We start from the raw sequence: 27,969 nt of genomic DNA on the forward strand, positions 1-27,969 counted from the left end.
TAAATCAGCAACTGCTTTTCTCAGAAACAAACTTCTGCCCCATACAAGTGAACTGTCATTTACTTAAAAGGTCATTTTCTTACAATATTATGATATATTTAAAGCTGGAAAGGATCTTGAAGGCTACTGAGTCCAACCCCCTAATTTTATAGATGAGGAAACTGAGACACAGAGCAGTTAAATGACCTGCCTAGGGAAACACAGCTATTAAATGTTCAAGGTGGGATTAGCACTCAATTCTCCGAAATTGAAGGCCATCATTTTATTCACTATTTAATTCCAGGTTTTTCTGGCTGCATTTTTAGGCTCTCTACCATCTGTCACTAACCTAAATTTCTAGCTTTTATTATATTATTATTATATCATGCTCCTTCATGCACTCTACCCTCCAGCCAAGCCAGTCTAGACTTCATACTTCATACTCTTACCCCTTCATAATTGCTTATGCCTGGAATGTCCTATTTCTTTTATGGAATTCCTACATATCTTTTACTTATTCATGTATTTATTTGGCCATTTATTTGTTTCTTCTTAGAACCTTTAATTTCCACATCTTTCCTGTGTTAGCTAAAGTCAAAACATGGCCAGGTTTAAGTTACAAATTAATATTTTTGTTTGAAAACAATTTTGTTTTGGAAAGTAAATGAACATTGTTGCAATAAGTGGTCATTCTCCACTCTGAAGGGAGGTGCTGAATTCCTCCGTGCCTTTTAAAGTTAAACTCAAATGCCTTTTTTTAAATATGAAGTCTTCCTTGACCTTCTCCACTTAACTTCACATGTCACTTTGTTTGGTAACTCTACAATGTATCGATCATGTAATTTATATTATAGCTGTCTATTTTAATTTGATGGTCTCTTTGATATGAGACTATAAGCTCCATGAGGACAGGAACCATCTCTTAACTAAATTTTGTATATCCCACAGTGCCTAGCAAAGTGTTCTGCCTACCTACTCTCTCTGTCTCTTTCTCTGTATTTCTCTTTGTATCTCTCATCTCTATTTCTTTCTCCTCTCTTTTGATATTGGGTCTTCCTATCTCACCTAAGTTAGAAGTGGAGTGGTTATTTATAGGCTCTATTCCATTGCTGCTGGCATAGAAGCTTTGACCTGCTACATTTCTGACCTGAACCTGTTGGTCACTCCTTAGATAGATTGGCTCAGGGGCTTACTGTATTTATGTTGGACTGATTGACTTTAACCCTACTAGGCAGCTCACAACTCCTAAACTTAAGTGATCCATCTATCTTAGTCCCTCCAATAGTAAGGATTAAGTACATATACCCCCACACCCAGCTCTGCATACATTCAACATTTAACCAATGTTTATTGATTATTGATGAACTGACTAATTTAAGATCAGATTATTATAAAATTGATAAAGCATTTTTCATTTGAGGCAACTAATAAATTGTGTAGAAAGTTTCAATTTGCACAGGAGGAAGAAACACCAAAAGTAACAGTAAATAAAATAAAGTCTTCAATCTATAACAATGGCACAACAAGCCTTAACATTGAACTCTTGACAGTCATTGGTTGGCGCTGTTTCCTAATCTAGATTAGCTGGGACTGGCTTGGGCCCCAAAAGGGTAGACTGCCCCCTTTTGCTGGAAGAAATACAAGTCTCTCCTTCCTTCCTAATTGGATCTCTCCCTTTCTGAAAAATATTTTCTTAGGAAACACAGATGACAGCTTCATCTTCTTAACATGTTCTACCTCCTCCATTAGTCATTAATTATGCAATAAAAATTATAGCTGTATATTACCTGTCATCATATAATTTCTTTACCTGCAATAATTCATAAGTTCATAGCACCACCAAGAGTTTGGGCATGACTATTTTGATATATTTTAGACATTTTTTCCTGACTTTGATCTTTTGAGGAGGCGGTATATGCCTAGTAATTGATTAAATTTCATGGAAGTACAGCGGCAAAAGCAATGGATTTGGAGTCAAAGGCCCTGGGTTTATATCCCAACTCTTCCATTTACATCCTGTGTGAAGGAAGATAAGTACCTTCCTTTTTTGAGCCTCAGTTTATTTAATTTTAATTTTATTTTTTAAGTCATGAGAATTTATTATATAGGAGAATATTGGATATTTACCCTTTGTTTTATAGCATTAACAATTCATGATAATAATCAGATATACATATATATGCTTTTGAAATGACAGTCAAAAGAAAAGAATAGTTACATATGGTACAGATTACAGAACTGTGATTTGTATTTAAGCAAAGCAGCATGAAAAAGCTCTTTTCCTGTATTCACAATTAGTGAACATGGCATTTTCTGTATAAAGCAGCAGCAACTGAGATCTTCCAATCAAGTACCTTACAATAAAAAAGAGAATATGAGAAATTATATTTGGGTGGATACCATGTCTAGTTGTAAACCTATTTTAAAATCTTTCCTCTTTCCCTATACACACAAACACACTTACACACGTACTTAGCACATGCATATATTTTGTGTCTGCTGGTTTAACATAATATACTAAATAGTTAACTGCATTTATTTTGGTTTCTAAAAATATATAAAGTGCATTGAAACAGCTACCACAGCTTTCAAGCAATCAATGTATTAAATTGAAAGCTTCATTCTAAAAACGTAGAACAGAAATAATGAATAAATAGTAATTATTTTGTCTTTTCCATTCAGCTGATGGCCTTTATCCAGAATGTTAAAGAACTGTAGCAAATAGTGTAAACATGCAATGTTTCTTTTTTTCAAAGGACATAATATAAAAGTAACACTTCTTTGCTATTTTAATACAGTATAGGCTGTCATAAACAACTTGAGGGGAGGGATATAAAAATCACTTTATCTACATAGGTAATTAAGGCTCAATCATATATAAAGATAAGGAACCCTAGAAATTTGTCCATTGTCCTACTTCCTCTGCACCTGCTGAAATCAAAAGTTTTAGATTATTTCATGTCAGAATGATGTTCATATCATTTTTATCTAAAGACTATTTGTTGTTATTCACAATGATTTTAAAGCACATACCATTACTTAGTTGTGAAATGGTTCCAGTTTTTCTTCCTTCTCAAATACATTTCTAATTTTACCCCACCAATACAATTATTCCTTTTGTTAGTTCTTTTTCACTTTAAAGAGTGGCTCACCAGACCCACTCATTATTAGTGCTGATGAACAAGGGATTTGCATGTGAAATTTCTATTAATACTAGGCCTCAGTTTCCTTTTTTAAATTTATTTTTAGTTCTTAACATTCACTTCCATAAGTTTTGAATTTTCTCCTTCTCCCTTACCCCTTCCTCCCCAAAAATGGTATTTAATCTGATATGGGCTCTACATGTACATTCCTGTTAAACACATTTTCACATTAGTCATGTTGCATAGAAGAATTATAATATATGGGAGAAACCATGGGAAAGAAAACAAAACAAAACAAAAAAATCTGCTTCACCCTGCATTCTGACTCCATGGTTCTTTCTCTGGATGTAGGTGGCATTTTCCATCATGAGTCCTTTGGAATTGTCTTAGGTCCTTGCATTACTGAGAAGGGTTAAGTCTATCAAAATCAGTCATCACGCACTAGGGCTGTGTATAATATTCTCCTGGCTCTGCTTCTTTCACTCAGCATCAGTTCATATAAGTCTTTCCAGGTTTTTCTGAAGTCCGCCTGTTCATGATTTCTTATAGCACAATAATATTCCATTACATTCATATACCACAACTTGTTCAGTCATTCCACAATTCATGGGCATTCACTCGATCTCTAGTTCTTGGCCACCACAAAAAGAGCTGCTATAAATATTTTTGTACATGTGAGTCCTTTTCCCATTTTTATGATCTCTTTGGGATACAGCCCTAGAAGTGATATTGCTGGTCAACCGGTATGCCATTTTTATAGTCCTTTGGGCATAGTTCCAAATTGTTTTCCAGAATAGATGGTTCGGTTCACAACTCCACCAACAATGAATTAGTGTTCCAACTTTCATACATCTTCTCCAACTTTTACCATTTTCCTTTTTGCCATGTGTTAGCCCATCTGATAGGTATGATGTGGTACCCCAGAGTTGTTTTGATTTGCATCTCTCTAATCAATAGTGATTTAGAGCATTTTTTCACATGACTATAGATAGCTTTAATTTCTTCTTCTGAAAACTACCTGTTCATATCCTTTGACCATTTATCAGTTGGGGAATGACTTGTATTCTTGTACATTTAACTCAGTTCTCTATATATTTTAGAAATGAATAGGCCTCAGTTTCTTTATCTGTAGAAGGGGAAAGGTTTGACTCTACCCTTCCGGTTCTGAATCTGTTTTCTTACAATCACTTCATCATAATTAAGCCATAGTTCTGCCTCCTCTAAAACGAGGGGTCTTGGAAAGCATGGAAGTACAGAGCATTTGGATGTAGGGGACGTATAAAGAGAGGCAGGTTACTAAGAGGAGAGTTTGAAGACTTGGAAGACGAATTTCTTGGTTTGGCCTAGGGCCAACTCACCAGGGAACACTGGGAATGATTTTATGTAACCTAGTGACACTATCCAGAAACCTATCCAAAACATTATTTCTTAACCCCACGCATGGCTTAATTGGTATAGGGAATTCCAGATGAGGAAACTCCCTCCACTGAAGTAGATTAGTACCTATTGTGCAACTTATTGCCTTACAGATCTGAGAAACTGAAAATTAAGTGCCTTGCCTAGGGTCACACAGTCTGCATGAGCATAGCTCCCTATGGAACACTACCTCTCTAATCCAAGGGATGTGACTCCCAGATGGTAATCTAATGACATGATTGCAGAACTTTTTTTAGAGGTTTTCCCCCACTACTATTAAGTGCGGGTGAGGCAGCTTAGTGGATGGAGTGCTGGGCTTGGAGTCAGGAAGACCTGAGTTCAAATCCAACCTCAGATACTTACTAGCTGTGTAACCCTGGGCAAGTCACTTAACCTCTGTTCACCTTAATTTGCTAGAGAAGGAAATGTCAAACCACTCCAGTATCTTTGCCAAGAAAATTCTGTGGACAGTATGGTCCATGGGATCATGATAGGACATGACTGAACAAGGGCCTGAGAGCATGGTGTCATTGACTGCGATCTTGGGAATGACTTGCCTGTGAGCCAAAATTTTGTTTCTAGTCACCAATCTACTTGTGGCCTAACTATGCTAGTCTCTTGTTAAGTCATTTTCTGTTGTGTCTGACTCTTTGTGCCCCCATTTGGGGTTCTCTTTGCACAGGTACTGGAGTGGTTTATCATTTCCTTCTCCAGTTCATTTTACAGATGAGGAAACTGAGGCAAATAGCATTAAGTGATTTGCTTAAGGTCATGCAACTACTGTCTGGGGTTGGATTTGCATTCAAGTCTTCCTAATTCCAGGCCTGGCACTCTATCCACTGGGTCACCTAACTGCCCTGACTATTCTAGAGCTAGGGTCTAATTCTCTCCTACACCCAAAAATACAGACATATAAAAAGGCCCTTCCCTTCTGGATGGCAGAAAAAGAGAGATAAAGGAGGAGGAGGAAAGTGGCTTTGGGATTTAACTAAGAAAGGTGTTCTAATGCTGGAGGATGTTCCTGTACAACATTTATTAATTCTTAAAGTTTATTAACATTAATTCTGAACACTCAGAACACACATGTAGAATGATAAGGCAGAGTTTCAGAACAAATAGTGAACATGAGACCCTTTCTCATCATAAACGATACCCTTACCAGAATCCTAAACAGAGGCAGTACCTGGACGCTGTTTTGCAAAATGAGATACCCAGGAAGGAACACATAACTTAGATGTTACCCTGGTAGCACAGAAATATGTCCTCATGGGGAACTTTTTCCTCTAGAAACCCAGATAGTTTAGTTAAGTGTGGATTCAAAAATCTCAAAAGGTTTTGCTGCTTTGTATGTGTAGGAAAGACCAGGAAGGTCTTTAGTAGGAGGTGATGATTGACTCCAGGGCTTAATTTTATTTTATGCTTTTTGACCTCACATTCATCTTCATGGGAGAGCAGAAGAGTTTCAGAGTTGAGAAATCTGGGACCTTAAATTCTGAAAGCCCTTGGCAATTTGTTAGTGGAAAACCTTCTACTTGTTATAAGCCATCTGAAATTAAACAGGGACCTACAAGGAATTTCTACCCTAAGCTAGAGTGACATCTCTGACGAAGACATAGCATTGGTGATCAAAAGATATAGTTCAGAAATAAATAAAACTAAGATTTGGTTTTATGAAAAAGCCAGTAAAAAAGACAAACCATTGGTTAATTTGACTTTTTAAAAAAGAAAATCAAATTACCAGCATCAAAAATGAAAAAGGTGAATTTCCACCAATGAAGAGGAAATTAAACTAGTTTGTTTAATTTAGGCTAATAAATCTGACAACCTAAGTGAAATGGATGAATATTTATAAAAATACCAATTGCCCAGATTAACAGAAGAGGAAACAGAATACTTAAATAATTCCATTTTAGAAAAAGAAATTGAACAAACTAACAATGAATTCCCTAAGGAAAAATCCTCAGGGTCAGATGGATTCACAAGTGAATTCTACCAAACATTTAAAGCACATTTAATTCCAATATCATATAAACTATTTGAGAAAACAGGTAAACGAGTCCTACCAAATTCCTTTTATAAGAAAAATATGGTGCTGATGCCTAAATTGGGAAGAGCCGAAACACAGAAAGGAAATTATAGATTGATTTTCCTAATGAATATCAATGCAAAGTTTTTAAATACAATACTAGCAAGGAGATTACGGTAATATATCACAAGGATCACACACTATGACCAGGTGAGATTTATACCAGAATTGCAGGGCTGGTTCACTATTAGGAAAACTATCATTATAACTGACCACATCAATAACAAAACCAATAAAAATCATATGATTGTCTCAACAGATGCAGAAAAAGCTTTTGACAAAACATAACACCTATTTCTATTAAAAATGCTAGAGAGCTTAGGAATAAATGAGCTTTTTTAAAAATGATAAGTAGCATTTAAGACTATAAGTAAGCACTATCTATAATGGGGATAAGCTAGAAGCCTTCCCAGTAGATTAGGGGTAAAGCAAGGATTCCCATTACTACTATTATTCAATATTGTATTAGAAATGCTAGCAATAGCATTAAGAAAAGAAAAAGAAACTGAAGGAATTAGAATAGACAGTGAGGAAACAAAACTATTACTCTTTGCTGATGATATGATGTTATACTTAAAGAATCCTAGAGAATCAACTAAAAAAACTCTTTGAAATAACCAACAATATCAGCAAAGTTGCACTATATAAAATAAACCCACATAATTCATTAGTATTTCTACATATTACCAATAAAGCCCAGCAGGAAAAGATAGAAACAGAAATCTCATTTCAAATAACATTAGACCAGGGAGCCTGTGGCCTTAAGGCCACATATGACCTTCTAGATCTTTGTGAGGCCTTTTGACTGAATCCAAATTTCACAGAACAAATCTTTTTATTTTTATTAATACATTTTTGTCCATCTTTTATATTTTTATTTTATTTTTAAAATGAACATCTTTAAAATGCCAAAGAATAAGATAAGTTTCAATGAAATAATCCTCCCTGCTTGACCAGCACAATTAGAACATTAGTAAACTACATGGGCTAAATGGATGGCTGCTATGCTCATTATTTAGTTCTAACTTCTGCTGTCTGGCTGGCACCACTACCACATGAGGCTAGCTGGCAAGAGTTTGTGCTGGTGTACTGTCAGCTTTTGACAACGGTGCACTGTGTTTCTGTTTGAAGTAGAATTTTTGAATAGTTGCACAGATTGGCAATATTTTTAAATTCTGTCTGCTTAACAGCCCATCATGTCAAAGAAGACCAAGAGAATGTAGAAGGAAGAAAACAGATTTTTTTTTAATGAGTATTGGGAATTGTAATATTATCTTGTTTCTGCTAAAGATAAGAGGATTTGCTTGCGTTTTGATACTTCAGTGTCAGCATTAAAGAAATTCAGTGCTCATCAGCATTATAACTTTCATAAGGACCAAAAATATTTTACATTAGAGAGATGTGAAATGTTATATTGCAGAAATTAAAAGATGAAAAGAAAAAGCAAAGACAATTCTTTAAGCAGCAAAGAGACCTAGAAATAATACTGAAGCAACTTATAAATTAACTTATATACTCAGGAAAAAGGGAAGCTGTTCAGTGATGTAGAAATTGTGAAAGAATGCATTGTCGAAGTTGTAGGATGCTTGGACCCTGATAACATTTCAAAATGCAAACAACCACCTCTTTCAAGAACCATAACTGATTAGCAGCATGAATTAGCCTTCAACTTAACTTCATGCAATACTTCAAAAGGAAAATATATATTATTTAATTGCTTTGGTGAATCAACTCATACTACTGACTTGGCACGGGTTTTGTACTTTATTCGGGTCATAATACAAGATTTTCTTTGCTACAAAGAGTTACTTGCTTTGGGCACTTTTGTGAACAGAACATGGAGAATGGAGATCTTCAACAGCTTTCAGGATAAATGTCATGAAGTTGGATTGTACACAACTTTATAGAGATTGCATGCCATATTAGACCCACGGGGAACATGCTCAGAAGGAGCAGTGCAGTGACATCACAAGAAGGCATTAGCCACCTGTAGAATAGGAGAAGAGAACTGCTTTGGCTACATTGGACCAAGACCTATTACAATACTTCATTGCTTGCAGCATTAAGGTTACCCTTGGTTCTTGAAGGCTATGTTAGTTCAAAACAAACTTTGGCAGGGCTCTCCAAAGTGAAACAACTTCAAGTGCAGGTCTGAAGATGGACCATTTTTCTATTATCCGAGGACCAGCCTAGCTGAGTACAGATAGGTTCATCACCACATTGACCACCAGGTGATAATTAAGGGACAAGGAAAGCAATTAATGAAGACCATGTACTGAGGTACATAGGATATGTGGTCTACATGAGAGGAGGGATCATCCATACCAAAGAATCATGATGATTAAAATGTAAACATAACCAGTAAATGACTGCCTAGCCCTAGATGATAAGAAGACTTTGGGAAATGGAAGCTAGAACCTAGTATGAAACTTCACTTGGGTATCACGTTTCCGGTCACATTATACCTACGTTACAAACATACTGCCAGAGTGCCTCACAGTATGGGGAACAGTACTTCCTATTGATGGATGGAGGAAGGTAAAAGAGTGAGCTAATGAACACACCTATACCTGAACTGAAGACCTCTTGGATACACCTGGGTCTGGACAGCCCAAAGACCACGAGATGGCAGCAGAGGACATAGCCTGGAGATGGGAGGCAATGAAATTATGAACCATGCTCTTCTGAAGTGAGTAAGTTGTTTCTAGCAGAATCCTTTCTCAGAAAACAATAGGACCACACTTAGTCTATGAAGCAAGCTTTGAGATCTGATTTTCCATAGTTCAGATGTGTTAATTAAAATCAGGAAAGGTTAATGAACTCATAATTAATGAATAATCTTAATCAATTGGATAATTTCTAAAAATGTAAGATCTTAAAAGTTCTCTCTCATTTTACAGGTGAGAAAACTAAGGCCCAGAGAATTTTAAGTGACTTGCCCAGATTTGTACAGGCAGTTAGTACAGTGTGACTAGAGCCTCAGTCTCCTGATTCCAGAGTTCTTTCTACTATACCACATTGTGACTGAATACAGATCAAATCTGGACTTGTATAAGCTCTTGATCACATGTAATTTCTTGGAAATCTTCCCAGTGGTTGGAACAAGGAAAGAAATTAGTGAAGATAAATCTCTGACATCACTGGGGCCTGCATTCATAGTCATTCCTTCCGGTGAGATCCCAGTTGGTCAGCAAATAAATCAAAATATCAGTGATCTCCAGAGTCTACGGTATTAAGAAAGTTGTTGCACTGGATGTTGGGAAGGAACATAAGATAGAAGAAGAATATGAAAAAAGGCACCAAGGAATTTTTTAAAGATCAGGGTTTTCTAGGGAAGAAAGGGAGCAACGTGGTACATGGGAGCAAAACAAGGAATGCAACTGAACTGTTCAGAAGGTAGCAGAGAGGCCAAGATGAACTTACAAAATCGTGTGGGCAACATGAAGCCGTCAAGGCAAAAGTACCCAGTTTTTCATATCCCTGGTAGTTTCCAGTGTCCACAGTACAAGCGTATAGCACTTAAATTTTTGAAGGACTTTCATATATGTTTTCTCATTTCATCTTCACAGAACCGTACTGTGGTTGAAAGGAAAAGTATTATTAACACCATAACTTACCATGTCTAAACTAAATATCTTTTCCCCTAAGTCCTTCCTTCTTTTTAACTTTCCTATTATTATGGAGGACACCACCATCCTCCCAATCACCCAGGATCACAGTCTAGATGCCATCCTTGATTCCTACCTCTCTCCTCATCCCCACCTGCCATTCAATCTGTTGGTAAGTTCTATTGGTCCTGCCTTTCCAACATCTCTTCTTTATGCCCCCTTCTCTCTGCTGATACTGCCATCACCTTGGTACATGATCTCATCCTTATGCCTGGACTGTTACAATAACCTCTGGTTGTTCTACCCACCTAAAATCTTTCTGCACTCCAATCCATCTTCCACTCAGCTGTCAAAGTGACCTTCCCAAAGTGCAATTCTGACCATTTTGTTCTTCAGTCATGTCTGACTCTTCATGACCCATTTGGAATTTTCTTGGCAAAAATACTAGAGTGGTTCGCCATTTCCTTCTCCAGCTCATTTTACAGATGAGGAAACTGAGGCAAACAGGATTAAGTAACTTGGCCCGGGATCATTCAGCTAATGAGTGTCTGAGGCTACATTTGGACTCAGTTCTTTCAAACTCCAGGCCCAGGGCCACTCTATCCACTTTGACACCTAGCTGCCCAAGTTCTGACCATGTTACCCAGCTATTCAATCCACTTCAGTGATTTCCTATATGAAATCCTTTGTGATTCAAAGCCCTTCATAACCTAGCAATCCTGCCTTTCCAGTCCTATGCCTTACACTCTACAAATGCTCTATCATCCTGTAACAGTGACCTCTTTGTTGCTCCTTTCACAAGACACTCAGTCTTTCAACTCTAGGCACTGGCTGTCCCCATACCTGGAACTCTCCCTTCTCATTAATACCTCCTGACCTCTCTGGCTTCGTTCATGTCTCAGTCAAAATCCCATCTTTTACAAGAAGGCTTTCTTGATAGCCCTTCCCTCTGTTGACTATCTCTAATTTTTCATGTATGTATCTTGTTTGTATGTAGTTTTAAAATGGTCTCCCACATTAGACTTTTTTTTGCCTTTCAGCTAAGCGGTACCTGAGTTCAAATCTGATGGCAGATACTCTCTAGACGTGTGATGCTGGGCAAGTCACTTAAACCTGTTTGTCTCCGTTTCCTCATTCGTAGGGTGGGATGGAATAATAGTATCTACCTCCTAGAGTTGTAAGGATCAGATGAGATATTGTAAAGCGGTTAGCACAGTGCCTGAAACTACTCTGTGTTTAATAAATGTTTGTTGACCAACCAACACCATATGCCATATGAGGAAACCAGGATCAAGCATGTGACTTGATAGCGATGAAATCTTGACTGTCAGTCAAGCAATCAAGAGGCATCCACTGAGTATATACTATGTGCCAAGCTCTTCGTGAAATGGGGAATGAAAAATCAAAAATGAGAGTCCCTGCTTTTACGGAACTTGTATTCTTTGTAGGAAATAATGTATTATACAGAATGAATCTGAAGTAATTTTTCCCTGGGGTTGGGGGAAAGCGGCACAAACAGCTGTGGGGATGAGGAAAGCCTTCAGGTGGGATGTGATACTTAACCTGAGCTTTGAAGGTAGGTTGAGATTCTAATAGGCAGAGTGAAGAGTGAGTTCACTCCAGGAATGGGGGACTTGTGCAAAGGCATAAGATGAGAGGCTGAGTGCTGTGTATGAGGAACAGTGAGCCTTCTGGTCTAGCTGGAATGCAGTTTGTGAAAAGGAGCAAAGTGTAATAGAAGCCAAGAAAGATGAGCTGCAGCCAGACTGTGAAGGGCTTTGAATGTCCAACAGAGGACCTATGTCTAAGTGACTCCCACATCAGTGCTCCTTTAATAGGTGTGGGCAAAGTTTCTTTCTAAATTTTAATTCAGTGGTTCATGTGATTAAACCACAACTAAACCGCAGTAGCAGATGGGAGCATAACCATAAGAATGAACGAGCTCCAATTGCTCATCTGCTCACACCAAGAGATTAACTCTTGTTTTCCCTGAAGTACATTTGGAATCTTTTGGTCCCAGTATTGTGATGGTCATGGCACGTTTTCTTGGCTTGAGCCTGAGTTTCACTAATTCTTTATCTTATCAAGAGCTGTGGCTGTAGTTTAAGAGGATATTCTGCACTCTCATTCTTGGGTTTTTTTAGCCATCATTTAATATTTTAGAAATTATTGTTTCCAGCTCTTTTTTTCTTGATGATATCGCCCTTTACAGACAGGACCTCTCTAGATTCCCAGGGCCAGAGATCTCCGAAAACAAGCACTATTTTCTTTATATCCAAGCTTGACCTTAAGGGTTTGCCCTCTGCTCCCCACCCCCTCCCCAGCTTTTCTTATGCACCATCCTTCCGGTAAAAGGAATTTGTACATGCTGTGTCCCACTCAGCAGAATGTAAGCTCCTTGGGGACAGAAATGGTTTTGTTTTTGTCTTTATGCCTCCAGCAGTCTAGTAAAGCGTCTGGCAAATAGGAAGTGCTCGATTGTTCACTGTGTAATGGAACTGAATGAAGATTATTCCAAAACTGGCCAGAAGAACACTGATATTATCAAGCTGCCATGAAAGGGGAGTCTCAACTGTTATCCTGGCGCGTATGACCTAGGACTGGACTTTAGCTATTTTCATGCTACGGAGACAATACTCCTAGAATTCTGTTCTCACTCTCTTTTAAGAATAAATGAGACAGAGTGAGGGTAATTCTGTGATCGCCTGAGCACGATGTAAATCTGGAGTGTTTCCTTTCCAGCTGGTATGGCTCTCCCCAGTTGCTCCTGTACTGATTGCAACACTAACCATAATGTTACCTGGGTTGATGATTGGACTTGGCTGAAACTTGTAAGGATGAAAATGAGATCTTTTGTAATGCGTTTATTATGAAAACAGAAGAATGTAAACTTTTATTCGAGTTCTACATTTTAATCGCATTGTGAACTTTCTATTTTTCAAAATTCGTCTTTGCTCCCTGATTGCTGCCTGTCAGCTTTATATATCTTTGCAACATCCTGTTGTAAATTCGACATTTATATAGTGCCTACTACGGGCAAGGCAGAACGCTGGAAACTGGGTCTAAAGACAAAAACAAATGGTAATTGATCTCAAGCATGAATGAACGAATAAAACGCTTATTAAGCGCTTATCATGTGCAAAGCACTGTGTTCAATGCAGCAGGTACAAACAGAAAAATAAGTCCCCCTTGTTAAGGAGCTCACATTCTAACAGGGGAAACAATAGATACGGGAAGTCAGCGGCAAATGAAATCGAAAAGTCCCATGGCCCTTAGGATACGGAGGTGAAACGGGGTAAAGCCTCTCCTTTAATGCCATTATTTAATGCCACTATCCCCAGGGCGGCTTTTGGGTTCAGGGTGGGGCAGTACAGGGGAGGGGGATGTTTTGGTTCAGGCTCCGACCCTTCCAGACCCCATCTGGGGTTTTCGTGGCAAAGATACCGCGGTGGTTGGCCATTTCCTTGTGTAGGGCACCCACGTACAGAGGTACAGGCAAGGTAGGGAGGGGGGTGGAAACCAGTGCTTAAAGAGCACTGGAGCAGGAAGACAACACTCCAAGCTGGGCGGGGGGAAGATAGGAGGGTGGCATCGGAGCCCAACCGCGAGGGGAGGGAAGGCATTCCGGAGTGCGGGATGACGGCCTTCCCGGAGGCAGGGAGGCGGGAGATGGAGAGTGCTCCGACTGTGATAGGCACGGGGGATTCAAAAGCCTGGCGCTGGGAACGTCTGGATCAAAGGTCGATGAAGGCGGCCAACCAGAGCCGGGCGTCAGGAGGGGGATGGGAGGAGGCTGGGGCGAGAAGAGAGTGCATGGGGGTGGTGCCAAGGACCCCGGCAGGAAACCTTTCTCCACGTTCCCGGTCTGTAAAATGAGGACTCCGAATGTTTGCCCCAGCCGCTGCCCAGGACGGGGGAGGAGGCGCTTGTAATCCCTGATACTGGGGGCTGGGGTGGCTGCCCTGCCCTCGCCCCGTCCGCACCCCCTCCTCCTCCTCCTCGCTCCAGGGCAGCCCCATTTTGAGCCAGGTACACTGCTGGAGACATCTTCAGCCCTTTCTCCTCGCGCATCGGGGCCGGGGGCGGGGTGGGGGGGCGGCCCGGGGGGGTAGGGGTCGGGCACGCGTGCCACCCTCGGGCAGCGCTGCCCCTCCGGCCGCCCCTCCGCCCCGATGCAGGTCGGCTCCACGTCAGCTCCTCCTCACCCCACACCTCTACCCCCTCCCCCGCCTCGCCCAGCTTCTTCCAGCCCATTGGCTCCCCGGACCCGAGCGAAGTCTGCGCGCACCCAGTGGATGGACCGCGATGGGCAGATCTCCGGCGCCGCGCGTCACTCAAGGTATCCGTATCGCCCCCAGTTGCACTGAGAAGGACCTTTATTTCCCAGCATGCAAAGCGGTAAGGGCATCTGCTGGGATTTGTAGTTCTTCGTCTCCTTCTTCCTTAGCAAAGGGTTGGGCAGGTTGCGGCTGAGGGGGGAAGGTGATGCAGGGGATAACGGAGCCCGCTGGGAGGAACTGGGGGCAAGAGTGGATGAGGATGGGGGGAGAGGGGCAGATTGAGAGCTGGATGAATCAGACCATGGCTGGGGGAGACACAGATACGTAAAATGGGACAGCAACAAGTGTCGGGGGAATTCAGGATGCAATGGGGAAGCTTTCACAGCGTTGGGAATTGGGGCGGGCGGTTAGCCACCCCCTGGGGGAGGAGGACTCAGTCCCGAGCACAAATCTGCCTGGGCAGGGAAAGGGAAAATCCATGTCCATGGCTGAGCCAAACTGAAGAAGTGATCACCTCCCTAGCTGGCATTCCGGTGTCTCTGGTTGGATTCCAACCTCCCGGCAGTAGAGGTTGATGGAGGAGAATGCAGGGAGCACACGTCCCAGTTATGGGGGTTACAGGAGCCATTCCTGCTCCCTTCTCAAGGCATCAACGTCCGCACAGGGTGATAGAGGAATCACTGGGTCCATCCTCCTCAGTCATTCTAGGAGTACTCCTCTGGTCCCCTCTCCTTGCGCATTCATTTGCTGCAACTCAAGGTTCCGAGGGAATATTTTCAGTATCTTTAATTTCTTCCATTTCAGAGAGGCCCTGAAAGGCAGACACAATTGTGAACTGTCAGGAGACAGCAGCTAGTGAGGGGAGGAGGGTGGATTAAGAAGTGGGAATGGGAGGCCTCTTGCTTTCTCTATTTCTTCCTCAGAAACCTTGGCTGCTTCTAACTCTCTCTCTTCCCCCCTTCCCAAGTTAGATACCCCATGACTGGAACTAAATAGCCAAACATAGGTGGATTAGCACTGGAAGGCCCTGCCCCAGACTTTGCTGCCCTTATCTAGGAGCCTATCCTCTCCCCATGTCACTGAATGGGAACATCATCTTCCCCCATTCTAGTACCTCCTGTAGCTCCTGGTAGCGCAGTCTCCGAGCACCACAGCATCCTGGTTTTCTTTGACTCAGCAGGAGGAGGGCAAAGGCAGAGGCCAGAGCTCCACCTAGGATGAAGGCCTCTGCACTCAATTCCAGGACCAGCAAGCCAACCCCCTGCAGGCAAATGGAGCCGGGCATGGGACTTACAGTCTACCCTTTCCACTAAATGACTCTTCCTGCCTCCTACTTCAACCTCTCCTCCAATCATTCTCCCTCATTCCCTTTCCCCTTTCATGGTACCTGGTAGGAGGTTGACTGTACCGGACCCAAGGCCAGCTTTATTCCTTGGACCACCACCACCACAAGTCCCAGGATCACTCCAAATAAGTTGAATATCATCATGACTCTCACCTGCCAGAGAGTGAATTTGATCCTATCCTGCCCCAAACAAAGGGCAGGCCACCCAGCCCAGATGATCTGCCCCACCACTTTCTTCCCATCTTTAACCTTAAACCTTAACCCCAGCAATCTGTCCCATTCTTCTGTCTTAGCCATCTCTACCAAGAAGTGGAAACATTGATTCCATGGATCTCGTCAGCTTAGTCATCAGCCCAGTGGTGTCTGGGGAATCCTGAGTTCAGGACCCCTACTCACCTTCCAGAGGCGGGGTGCTCTTCGAAGTTCTAGTGTCAAGATCCCAGTAAGCAGACCCTGAAGGTTAAGAGGAGTTATTGTTGGGTTGTTGTCTAACGGGTGGGAGGGATGACTCCCTGAATGCTAATGCTCCCCTCATACTTCCTGGGTCTCACCGAAGCTCCTGGCCAGAGGGGTAGTGCTATATTCATGTGACAGTTTGATTCCAGGCAAGAAATGGTAACAGCGAAGGGTACAGAAGCCACTGCCATCCAGAGCTGGCTCACCTGATTTGGGAGGGTGAGAAGAAGTAGAACAGACAGTGTGGTAACAGGTGGTAGTTCTCAGTTTTGTTTTCCTTCATGCTCTTCATAATAACAGCTCACATTTATATAGTGGTTAAGGTTTGCCAAGCACTTTACTTATGATATTCCTGTGAAATAGGTAGTTCAAGTATTTTTATCTCTATTTTATAGATGGAACTGAAGCTCTCTGGGGGGAAGTGACTTGCTCAGTGTCGCACAGCTGTGTTGGAGCCAAGCTTTGAACCCACATTTCTTAATTACTAATCTAGGTCTCTCTTTCTACTGTGCCAACCCCGGTCCCTCCTCTCATTTTGGAGGTGCAGGTGAAAAGGGGAGAAGGGTATGTAGGGAAGGTAACAGAGAAAGGGAAATGAGGGGTGGACTGATTCCCTGGGAGAGGGGACACTGTTGGGTATAGTGGAGTTCTAGGGGTTCCGGAAGTCCAATCTCACCGATAACACCAGGAGACGCCCACTTTCTCTGTGTTGGGCCCAATGCCTCAACTTGTCTTCCCGGATTGCCTTCTCCTCTTCTAAAGACTGAATCTTTCTCTCCTCCATGACTTTGCTGGAACCTAGAGGGACTGCACAGCATTAGTCCTAGGGATATAACACTCCCACGCTAGGGAGCCCTGGGTCATCTAGATCAGAGAAGTTACCCTTTTTCTAGGCTCATCTTTGAGAGGGACATGCTCGGCTGTCCCTACCCTTAGCCTGCTGTCTCAGCCACCCATCTATTTACCTCCAACCTATACTCCCTCCAGGGAGTTTAAGTTCTCTGACTCAAACATACCGAATCTTTGGTGACTTCGTCGGATGGGCAGGAAACAGTTGGCTGTTCTGGTACTGTAGACCCCGGGGAATGAAAAACTTGAAGGACACTCTTGTCCTTTCAAGAGAGTTTCGTTAAGGATAGGGTGGGGCCAGGGCAAAAGTCCTTGTGACTTGCTGGGGTGAAGGGAGATAACCAGGGATAGGAAGTCACCAGTATTCCAACAGACTTTTCTGCAATGGAGGTCCCATATGCTTCCAGTTTTATTTTCTATATATTTGCCTCCCTAATCAGTCCCTCTTCATCTCCATTTTTTCAATTCCCATTTTCCCAGATCTCCAGATCTCCACCAAATCCCCTCTCCATGAACCACCCTAGAATTCCATCTCACAAATTACATATCCATTCTCTCCTTCTTCCCCACTGTTTTCTGGCCTTCTATCTACCTCAGTGAAGTAAGTGGGAAAAGAAGTAGTTTTCTTCACACTCCAGATTCTTTCAGGAACATGACTTCAGTAGGTGCCCCATATAGTCTGCTCCAACCCAGATTTTTACATTTGTGTACTCACTGTTCCTGCTTTTTCTAGTACTCAATAGTCTGAGCTGAAATGAGAGAAAATGACTCTCCAGTTGGTAACCTCATCTCTCTGCAGAGTGGAGTAGAATGAGCACTAGATTTGGAGTCAAGAAGACATGGGTTCAGGTTATCATTCTACCACTTGTGTACCACTTGTGAATAAAATTACTTGACCTCTCCAGCCCCAAGTTTGCTCATCTGCAAAATGAAGGGGTTTGACTAGAAAAACTCCCAGACTCCTACAATAAAATGGTAGAGCTAGAATAGACCTTAAAGATTATCTAACTCCGTCAACTGCGTCCCAATGCCCTCTAATTCTGTAGATAAAAAATCTGAGGGTCAGAAGGGTTAGTTCACTTTCCCAAGACCACATAGAAAGAAAGTAGTGGAATAAAAACTAGAACCCAGAACTCCTGGCTCCCAGTCCAATACTATTTATTTCCACTGCAGCCAGCTGCTTGTACTGCCTTTTCTCTCCATTGCCATCTCTCCCCAATCTAACCTTTCTTTGTTTATCTCCAGTGCTTTCCTTCTTCCTCCCATATCTTCTGTTTTTACCTGCCAAATCTCACCCCTTCCAGGCTGTGACAAATAAGCTGAAGGCGGTGTCCTCGTTATGACCTATGTCCCTGCTTTCTCATCAGTTCCTTGGATCAGGTCCCTTCTCTTCCCTCTTCTCCTCTTACCTTCTTTTTCTTTTCCTCCTCCTGCCATTCCCTAGTACTGGGACGACCACCTCCCTCTACCACACCTTATTCTCAGGCTTTCCTGGGCTTTCTGTAATTCAGTGTGATGTTTTCCTTGTAGTCCAACATGCTGGAAAGATTATGGCTGGGAGCAGGCACCTGCTTGTGGGGCTGCATATGGGGATGTTGGGGGGTGGGGAGATGGGGAAAGGATACACAACTGCCTGCAGGGTGGCGTGTAAGGTTTGATGGCTGTGTGCAGCTCCTCAACGGCCTAGAATTGTGATGTAAAGGGGGAATCGCACCAGGGCCAATGCCGGGGCGACTGCCATTATTACAGCATTTAATAATAGCTTTATAAATATAACCGTAAACTAGTTATTATATTGTTTAACTTTGAAGATGAGCCGAAGGTGTGGATTGGAGGTGGGTGACGGGTACAGAACAACTACAACGCAGTTCAGGAGGGACTAGATTAGACCCAGGCGCGCGCGGACACACACACACACACACACACACACACACACTCACACACACACTTAGACACTATGCAGATAAATGATGGGAAACTAAATGCCTGGTAAGGGGCAGTCCTGCCGAGATATGGGGGCGCGGGCAGGCTCGGGGGGAGGAGGCGGGTGACCTTTTTTGAAAGCCCTCGGCTGCTGAGCCCCATCACCTGGCCATCTTCTAGCCTCCCTCCATCGCTCGCTCCTGCCTCTCTCTGCCCAGCACCGAGGTGCCCAGCCCCGGCTCCCCAGTCCCTGGGACCCCGCTCTCCTTCCCGCCCGGCTCCCAGCTCGGCCGCGCCGCCCCCCGCATGCTAATGGCCGGGGCCGCCTCCTGCCCCACACAATGCGGGCCAGGGGCGGGGGCGGGGGGACCGGAGAAGGGGGAGGGGGCGGGGGCCGGGCCCGGCCGGGGGCGGGGGGGCCGGGGCCCAGCGCATCTCCCCCGGCCCCACGTAACGCTGACGCCCGCGCCGCCGGCCCGCCGCCCGCCCGCCCGCTCCGCCGCCGCCCCGGGCTCGTGAGTAGCCTCTCCCCCCTTCCCGTTCTCCCTCCCCCCCATCCGCCATCCCGGCGCCCGCCCCAGGCCCCCTCCTCACCCCCCAGCCCCGAGGGGGGGGCGCTCCCCGCGCCCAGCTCGGAGCAGGTGCAGGGGGCGGGGGCGGGGGAGGGGCGCCGGCTCGGCCCCGAGCAAACTTCGCCCGGAGCTCCCGGAGCGGGGGCCGGCCGGGGAGGCCCGGGAAGCTGGGGGCCCCGAGAGAGGTGGGGTCCAGGTCGGGGCGGCGCGGGGAGCGGGGACCCCGGAGGAAGGGCCAGGCGAGGGGGAGCGAGCGTCTTTGTAGGGGCCCGGAGGGGCGGGGAGGGAAGAGGAGCGGAGAGCCGGGGGCGCGGGGCCGGCGAGGTTGGGGACCCGGGGGTTGGTGGGCGATCGGGGGCACAGGTAGGTAGGGCCTGGGGCTGGGGAGGGGGCGAGGATCCGACCTCTCGGCTCCGGGCTGTGGGGGTGGGAGGGAAGAGCTGGGGGTGGGGGAAGGACTGTTTCTCTCCGAGTCCCAAACAAAGTGTCACAAAGAGCTCGGCCCGCCGGCAGCCGAGGCAGCGGCTGAAGCTCCGCTTTTGTTCTCCCGAGATGGGCTAGTCGAGCCCCTCGCCGCTCCCTCCAGGACTCTGCCCCCAATCGTTTTGCCCACCTCTTCTCATCCGTCTCGGTTTGGGGCGGGGGTGGGGAGAACCTGATGAGAGCCCAGTCCAATTTGCCAATCCAAGTACTGGCAGGACAGCAAGGGGGCTCTTCCCCCCCGAAGGCTGTTCAGACTTCCATCCGGGGCAGGGGGCTCCCATCTAGTGGAGGGATTCCAACCAGGATATAGTCAGCTTTGGCTGTAGGAACCTAGGGGTTTCACCAGTCTCATCCCCTCGTCAATCAGGAGGCCTTGTGAAACCACCAGAATCGGGTCAGGATGGGGTCTGGGTGAAGGCCAAGACTCTGGGGCAGTTCCACTGATTGTGGCCTGAAATTGGTACATCTTACTCCCTCCTGTACTGTTTAGGTCCCAGAATGAAGGCCCACCCCAGAGCAGTGAATCTGGAAAGAGAGGACCTTTACTCTATGCTTAGGGATACTGAAGCTGAGTACCCCTATCATGAGGGGTGCCAAAGCCTTGGTTCATTGGGTCCCTTTAGCCACGCATGTTTAGATGGTCTTGAGGGGGAACCATGGCATCTGAACTGCTGGTGGACTGGGGTAGTCAGTAGGGCCCTGGGCTGATATTTCCTCACCCCACCCCCCTGCCTTATAAGCCCTATTGTGAGCAATTTAGCCTCAGCATTGCCTCTCAGGCAGATTTGGGGTCTGGATTCTACGGAGAGTTCAAGTTTATAATACAAGTTTGAAATATATATGTTACTGGACCCTAAAAGTACTAACTTAGAGTGCACTTTGATCCTAGGTCACTGGTTGGCAATCTAATACTGAAGGATGGCATGAGGGCCAATCTTGGTCATTGCCTCTCTCTACATGCCATCTCCCTGTATCTGCCCCTCTCTATCCATTAATAGTTGGAGGTCCCTGTCCTTCTAAATCTCCAATTCTCCCACTATACTACACTTGGGGGCCAGTAGTATGGCAAACAATTTAAGTTACTGATTCCTGTCTTAAGTCATATGACCTCTTTAGAATTATACCAGTGAAAAAACATTTATGGGTTGTCAGGGACAGAAAAGGTCTGTGTGTATATACGGGGAAAGGGGTGGAGAGTGGGAATGGAAAGTTGCTTTTCTAGATCAGCATTGTATCAGTCATGACCTTTGAGCCTTGAATTAGTCCAAACTTTATGGGAAATACACTTTGCTGTTATACCTAGGGGGTACATCCATGAGCTTTCTATGGGACTTCAGGCCCTGTTTCAAAGAATCTAGGACTGTTCTAATACAGTTTTAGATTGGGATAAATTCAGAGGACCACAGTATAGTGATAGCTCATGGTATCAAAGTGGACCTAGGTTGGCCTCTGTTCATTTCCAGGTCACTATTTTCTTAGGAGAATTTGATCTATTTAGGAAAATCCTTGGTGAATTCTAATTTTAGATTATTTAGGTGTTTATTTAGGGCCCTTTTATATGTCTAAGCACTCTTGAAATATTATTATACTTGGAGATCATATTTCCCCATCACCACCTTGAAGACTGCCTTCTGTGATAGTTTCTCCTTCCTAAAAGTGAATTTCTTCCAGGCCTTTTGAGCTCTGGTCCTGCTTTTCTTGCACCTTGACAAGAATTCCAGAATCTTTTCAGGGCCTAGGAGGCATGGGAGGGAAGTTCACAAAATGTCTGGTAGTTAATGGGTTCTGGACATTCAGGATCCCCACCCCTTATCATCTGGTTTCTCTAAATATACAAGATTGGTTCAATACCAGGATATTCTGGAATCCCCAAGAGAGCTCCAGAATGTGACAGCTTTAAGAAACAGATTCTTCAGTTACTGATACCAGGATGTACAAACTGTAATTGATGGAGACACTGCTCCTCATATCTAGTAAATTAATCCAGTTTCATTTATTTTCCATGACATTTAAAAATGTTTTCAGTGGCATTTAGAAGTACAAAAGACCCCTCTACTATCTCACTTTTTCTTTGGTGTATAGATGAGAGATTGCCCTCTTTCTGGTTCTCAGTGCCCTCTCTTGGTGTTGAGAGGACAAACATGGCCACTCTGATGTATACCATTTTCTTTTCTGTGGTGCTGAGGTGGCCAAAGGTACCCCTCTGGTAGTCCATTGTACTCTCCATGGTACTGAATCTTGCTTCACTTGTTCTGCTTCCTCTCCCAAACCCAAGAGGTACTAACTGTAACTCTCTTTAGGTTCTTTCAGGTTCTTGGTCCCAAGGAAAAAAAAGGGTTTTTTCCTGGTGGTTTCAAATTGGATTTGGGGAGAAATGTTAATGTTAGGAGTGAGACACATTTATCTGTGGGCTCAGTGACCCCACAGACTGGCATTCCTTTGTCCCACATTACACTAATAATAAAGCTCCCACAGCCTAAAGAGTCATAGATCCCAGATGGAGGCTCAGCACATTCCATATAGAATTTCTGGACATGCAAGGTCCTCCAGAGGTCATTAAATCTCTATCTCAATGCAAGAATGATCCTCCCCTTGCTCAGATAGTCCTACCTGTTATTAAAAGTCAAAGGGAGGAACATGGCTCAGCCTTCATTAGTGACACATTTCAGATTCACAGCCCTCACTATAGGGAAATTTTTTATAATGTGTCCTAGGTTAAGTACAGTTCTGGGTAAAGGCAGGAATATAGACTGGGTGATCTCAGGTTATCTCTTCTACCTGTTTGGGTAATTCTGTATTTTGGTGTGGTCAGTCAACATGATATAGCAGAGATAGATTTGGCCTAGGAATATAGACTTAGGCTCTAAATATTAATTTCATGATCTTAGGCAAATCCCTTCACCTCCCTGAAACTCATTTTCCTTATCTGTAAAATAAGGAGGTTGGGTTAGGTTCTTTAGGTTCCCTTGCAGCTTGGAGATTGTGTGTTCAGTCTCAGATCCCTAACACTGACCTCCTTTGTAGGCTAGAGTGCTGCCTGAGTTTTCCTTTCTGTGCAACGAGCTTCCCTGAACACTCCAGCAAGGATGACCAGGCCTTGAAGTCTTATCCTGGAAAACTTTAACCCTTTCCTTTCCAGACCATGTGCTGGGCCTCTTGTCTGTGCAGATGGCTCTAGCCCCGCCCCTCTGCCCCACACTCCAGGCTGTAGAGCTCAGAGCCTGTGTAATCCTCCTCTTGTGTGGGGGAACCTCTCCCCTGCAGAGATAAGGAAAGTCTGGCTTGGAGCAGCTCTGGACAAAGGGGTTGTGAGGTACCATCAGGTCTCAGTCTCCAGGGTGCTAAAAGCAAGGGAACGTTTTTTATCAGGATTTTCCACTTCTGATTTCTTTTCCCAGACCAGAAGAACCCCTTCGCTCTCATTCTTCCCCAACTGTTTTCCCATCCCCTTCTCTGTTTCTGTCTTTCCCCCCTCATGCCCCTCCCCCTCTGTCTGTCTCCAGACTTGCTGCTACTGCTGCTGGGAGGTGTTTCTCTCCCATGCATGAATGAGTCTCTGTAATGAATGGAAATGAATGGAGCAGGAATCCAGGCAGAGGGAGGGGGAATGAGGGGGAAAGGCAGAAAGACAGGGTTCAGGCAAAAGGAAGGGTAGACTTGGCCAGCTTGATAGGCAATGGCTAAACTGAGGGAAGCTTGACGGAGAGAGGGAAATGCCCAGCCCAACTTGGAAGATGTTGGGGAATCATGAGACCCCACTCCCTCCCCATCCATTGAATTGTTGCATGGGATAGACTCCAGAATAACTGGCGGAAGTCAGCAAGGGAGGGGTTGTGTTTGGAAATTCTCACTTACTGCTTGATGGGCTGGGGGATCAAGGGTTGCTTTCCCCTTCCCCCCGAAGTTGAGGGGAAAAGAAAGGACATCTACATTGAGTTTTGGAGGGGGAAGAGTCCCTTTTTTTCATTGTGGTGATCAAAGTTCACGTCTTCCACCTGGAAACCTGTGATCTCATATTGGGAATCTGGCTTTCTCTCTCTAGCCCCCTTGCCCCAGACGCTTCCACCAGAGGCTTCCCCTCCTCCCTCCAATCCCTGGCACCAAAGAATGTGAAGTGAGCCCATGGAGGTGAGTGATGCCGCCGCCCCCCCCAGGGCACCGACTGCCTGAGCCGGGAAGCAGAGTTGGGGGTTGGTTTGGGGGGGGGGGGTGGAAGGTATGCTACTCGGCTTCTCTAATTCCTGCCTCTCTCCTCTCCCCTTGGGGCTCTGCTGTCCCTTGATCCTCCCTTTTCCCGCCCCCACAGTTCTTATCTTCCGGTTCCCCACTTCCCTCTTCCTTGTATCCTCTCCTGACCCGACTCCTCCGCTCCTGTCTTGGCAGGGCTCACGTCCTCGCTCCCCGGGCGGCCCCCTTGCCCTGCCGGCCTTCGAAGGCGAGCTGGACCTGCAGCGCTACTCCAACGGGCCGGGCGTAAGCGGGGGGCCGGCGGGCATGGGAGCGGCGGGCTGGCCCGAGAGCCGCGGGAGCGGGCGGCGCTTCCCGTGCCCGGTGTGCGGGAAGCGCTTTCGCTTCAACTCCATCCTGGCGCTGCATCTGCGGGCCCACCCCGGGGCCCAGCCCTTCCAGTGCCCGCACTGCGGCCACCGCACGGCGCAGAGGGCCCTGCTGCGCCTGCACTTGCGCTCGCACCAGCCGGAGCGCCCGCGCAGCCCCGCCGCGCGCCTGCTGTTGGAGCTGGAGGAGCGCGCCCTGTTGCGGGAGGCCCGGCTGGGCGGCGCGCCCTCCCCGGAGCGCCCCGCGCAGGCCCCGGCCCCCGCCCCGGCCCCGACTCTACCTGCCTTCCGCTGCCCCTTCTGCAAAGGCAAGTTCCGCACGGCGGCGGAGCGTGAACGCCACCTGCACATCCTCCACCGGCCTTGGAAATGCCACCTGTGCAGCTTCGGCTCCAGCCAGGAGGAGGAGCTGCTGCGCCACAGCCTGACAGCGCACGGCGCCCCCGAGCGCCCCCTGGCAGCCGCCTCGGCGGGGCCCGCGCCCCTGCCCCTGCCCCTGCCCCTGCCCCTGCCCCTGCCCCAGCCGGAGTCCGAGGCGGCCCCGGAGCTCGAACCCGAGCCGGAGCCGGAGCCCGAGCCCGCGCCAGCCCCGGCCACCGCCCCCGAGGAGCCTCCGGCGCCCCCCGAGTTTCGTTGTCAAGTCTGCGGCCAGAGTTTCACCCAGTCCTGGTTCCTCAAGGGCCACATGCGCAAGCACAAGGCCTCCTTCGACCACGCGTGCCCCGTCTGCGGCCGCTGCTTCAAAGAGCCCTGGTTCCTCAAAAACCACATGAAGGTGCACGCCAGCAAGCTGGGGGCCCTGCGTGCGCCCGGGCCCGGCTCGGGCCCTCCCCGGGCTCCTCCCCCTCCTGACCTAGGCTTGCTGGCTTACGAGCCCCTGGGCCCCGCGCTACTGTTGGCCCCGGCGCCTCCCCAGGGGGATCGAGGCGAGCCCCCGGGTTTGCTGGGCTACCTGAGCTTGCGCGCAGGGAAAGCCAGGCCCAACGGGGAGGGCACCGAGCCTGGGGCTGGCCGGGGCTTCGGGGGCTTCCGCCCGCTCCCGGCTCGGGAGCGTCGTCCCCGCCTGGAGGAGCAAGATGAAGACGACGAGGAGGTGGTGGTGGAAGCGGAGGAGGACAGCTGGACTCGGAGCAGGGCCCTGGGAGCGCTGGCTTCACTTCCTAGACGGCCAGGGGAGGGCGCGGGTCATCCTGCCCCTCCCGCGGGGGGCCAGTCCCGGCCTGCAGCCTCCCAGGGTATGTGTCTGTAATGAGGAGCGAGTGCGACACCTCCTTCCCCGGCAGCGGTGCTTCCTTCTCCTTTCCCTTTCTGCATTTCAGATCTTCCATTGTCCCGACCTCTAGTTCCCACCTGCCCATTTATCTTCCTGGAGGCAGCATTGATTCCCCTCTGTCTGCCCCCTGTTCCCTACCGTTCGCTTTCCACTCGGGTCTTGTAGAGTACCCGTTTGCAGTTTGGAGAGACAGTAGGGGGAGACGCAGCTGGGATCTTAGCCTCTTAACTGGATTCCTTAACATGTGTTGCAGAAGAGAACGGGCTGTTAGTAGGGGGTGCGCGGCCCGAAGGGGGCCGGGGAGCCTCGGGCAAGGACTGCCCCTTCTGTGGGAAATCCTTCCGTTCTGCACACCACCTCAAAGTGCATCTGCGGGTGCATACAGGTGAGATGGGGGGAAGGTATCTCAGAGGCCTGCGAGGGGTTGGAGAAGGAAGAGAGAAGCGTGTGGGTTTGGGAGGATGAGGGGCATTTCTTGCCCAGACCTGCAGATGGGTGTGGCAGACGTTTTATGGGGGATTCACGGATTATGGGGGGAACTTCACTAGTGGGTGGGAGTCACGAGTTTGAGGGCAGTCCTGAATCTTTAGAGGAGGGGACTACCCTGCACATTTTCTGCTCTGCAAGTCCATGAAAGGGGAAGGGAGTTGAGGGAAGGATAAGGGACTCCATTGGGCACCTCCCTCTCCCCTACTGAGTTCTCTGCCCTCTGCAGGTGAGCGCCCCTACAAGTGTCCACACTGTGATTACGCTGGTACCCAGTCGGGCTCCCTCAAATATCACCTGCAGCGTCACCATCGAGAGCAGAGGAGCGGAGCTGGACCGGGGCCACCCCCGGAACCTCCGCCCCCACCTCAGCGGGGCTCAGCTCCATCCCAAGGGGCCAAACCCAATCCTGCGCCCCCAACCTGGGCAGAGGGCGCCATGGGCTCCCGCCTCCCTTCCAGCGCCACTGCCCCCTCCCGTCGTAAACCTGTGAGCCCTGGGAGGACCCTGCGCAACGGGCGAGGGGGCGAAGCCGAGCCTCTGGACCTGTCCCTGCGGGCGGGGACCGGAGGTGAGGCCGGGGCTGGGGGCTCCCTGCACCGCTGCCTCTTCTGCCCCTTTGCCACCGGAGCTCCGGAGCTCATGGCTTTGCATCTGCAAGTGCATCACAGCCGTCGGGCACGGGGTCGCAGGCCCCCCCAGTCCGCTCCCTCCCCTCCCTCCTCCGCTTGCGTCCTGTCCGGGGAGTTGACTCCCAGCCCTCCGCAGGATGGGGATGGGAGCCCCGGGCTGTCCCGACCGGGAGAGGCGGCAGGGGCTGGGGTGGGAGGGCAGGAGCGGTAGGGAGCCCATTTAGGGGCAGGTAGCATAGACAGAGCGCTCGCCTTGAGGGAGCGGGAAATCACTAGAGGTAGTTGGGTAGGGCAGCCAGCAGGGGGCAGCTCGGAACCCACATCCAGTCCTCAGGCAGATCTGGGCAGAGCCGGGAGTAGTCAGCCTGGGATGTGTGGGTTGGAGGGCGGTGTCCACCCTGTCCTAGGGAGAGTCACAGTGCCTTAGAGTGGCGGAGGTGGGGGCAGAGAGCAGAGTCCTAGGGCGGGAGAGGGGGCCCGCTAGAGGGGGTGCCCCACCAGTCCTTGCTGGTCCATAGCCGTGAGAGTTTATTTTTGTACGAGGGGGACGGTCCCACCCTCCTCCTGTCCCTAGCAGGGGTCCTGTAGACGTCGCTATTTTTGGTACGATCCTCACAGACCCGGTTTACCCCAATAAACAGGTGTCTTAAGGCACTGGGCACTGTGTCCTTCTGTCGGCCTATGTCCTACTATTGTTCTCAGTCAGTACCCTCCATGGGCAGCCAGCTTTCTCAGACAGTGTCCACTGGACCCAGAGCTCCCCAGAAGCAGCTAGGACTCCCCACGGAGGTGGGTGGGACGTAAGGGGTAGCATCTCACCCTTGGTGACCTCATCGCCAGTCTATAAGAAGTTTCAGAAAGGATGCTGAATGGAAGGCCCCT

The 27,969-nt window shown here is 47.1% G+C and overlaps 2 protein-coding genes and 1 long non-coding RNA gene across 19 annotated transcripts; 1 reads left to right on the forward strand and 2 right to left on the reverse strand.

Moving 5' to 3' along the window:
* ZNF219 (zinc finger protein 219) lies at nucleotides 1–27,741 on the forward strand. Of its 7 annotated transcripts, XM_072623656.1 has the most exons (7): nucleotides 1–70; nucleotides 12,673–14,261; nucleotides 14,472–14,630; nucleotides 24,183–24,268; nucleotides 24,524–25,931; nucleotides 26,223–26,354; nucleotides 26,685–27,741. In XM_072623656.1, the coding sequence occupies exons 4-7, from the start codon at nucleotides 24,263–24,265 to the stop codon at nucleotides 27,296–27,298; spliced, it is 2,160 nt and encodes a 719-aa protein (XP_072479757.1). In that variant the 5' UTR covers nucleotides 1–70; nucleotides 12,673–14,261; nucleotides 14,472–14,630; nucleotides 24,183–24,262; the 3' UTR covers nucleotides 27,299–27,741. The 7 variants fall into 7 exon arrangements, with proteins under 7 accessions (XP_072479757.1, XP_072479759.1, XP_072479758.1 ...); XM_072623658.1 differs by lacking the exon at nucleotides 1–70 and having other exon boundaries at nucleotides 11,267–14,261; nucleotides 14,472–14,571; XM_072623657.1 differs by lacking the exons at nucleotides 1–70; nucleotides 12,673–14,261; nucleotides 14,472–14,630 and adding an exon at nucleotides 18,933–18,997.
* Nucleotides 14,591–19,450, reverse strand: TMEM253 (transmembrane protein 253). Of its 11 annotated transcripts, none has more exons than XM_072623672.1 (9): nucleotides 19,251–19,450; nucleotides 18,788–18,845; nucleotides 17,330–17,425; nucleotides 16,990–17,111; nucleotides 16,409–16,519; nucleotides 16,254–16,310; nucleotides 15,900–16,010; nucleotides 15,627–15,773; nucleotides 14,591–15,323 (listed from the first exon to the last, which is right to left on the reverse strand). In XM_072623672.1, exons 4-9 carry the CDS (start codon nucleotides 17,095–17,097, stop codon nucleotides 15,267–15,269), a joined length of 591 nt encoding a protein of 196 aa, XP_072479773.1. In that variant the 5' UTR covers nucleotides 17,098–17,111; nucleotides 17,330–17,425; nucleotides 18,788–18,845; nucleotides 19,251–19,450; the 3' UTR covers nucleotides 14,591–15,266. The 11 variants fall into 11 exon arrangements, with proteins under 11 accessions (XP_072479773.1, XP_072479766.1, XP_072479774.1 ...); XM_072623665.1 differs by having other exon boundaries at nucleotides 17,330–17,911; nucleotides 18,444–18,845; XM_072623673.1 differs by lacking the exons at nucleotides 17,330–17,425; nucleotides 19,251–19,450 and adding an exon at nucleotides 17,755–17,911 and having other exon boundaries at nucleotides 18,444–18,789.
* On the reverse strand, nucleotides 22,110–24,184 carry LOC140513744 (uncharacterized). The gene is made up of 2 exons (XR_011970299.1): nucleotides 23,154–24,184; nucleotides 22,110–22,484 (listed from the first exon to the last, which is right to left on the reverse strand). It is a non-coding gene; the product is annotated as an uncharacterized lncRNA (long non-coding RNA).
* Nucleotides 27,742–27,969: the final 228 nt, after the last annotated feature.

The sequence above is a fragment of the Notamacropus eugenii genome, chromosome 7, assembly GCF_028372415.1.
Source record: "Notamacropus eugenii isolate mMacEug1 chromosome 7, mMacEug1.pri_v2, whole genome shotgun sequence".
Taxonomy (NCBI): Eukaryota; Metazoa; Chordata; class Mammalia; order Diprotodontia; family Macropodidae; genus Notamacropus; species Notamacropus eugenii.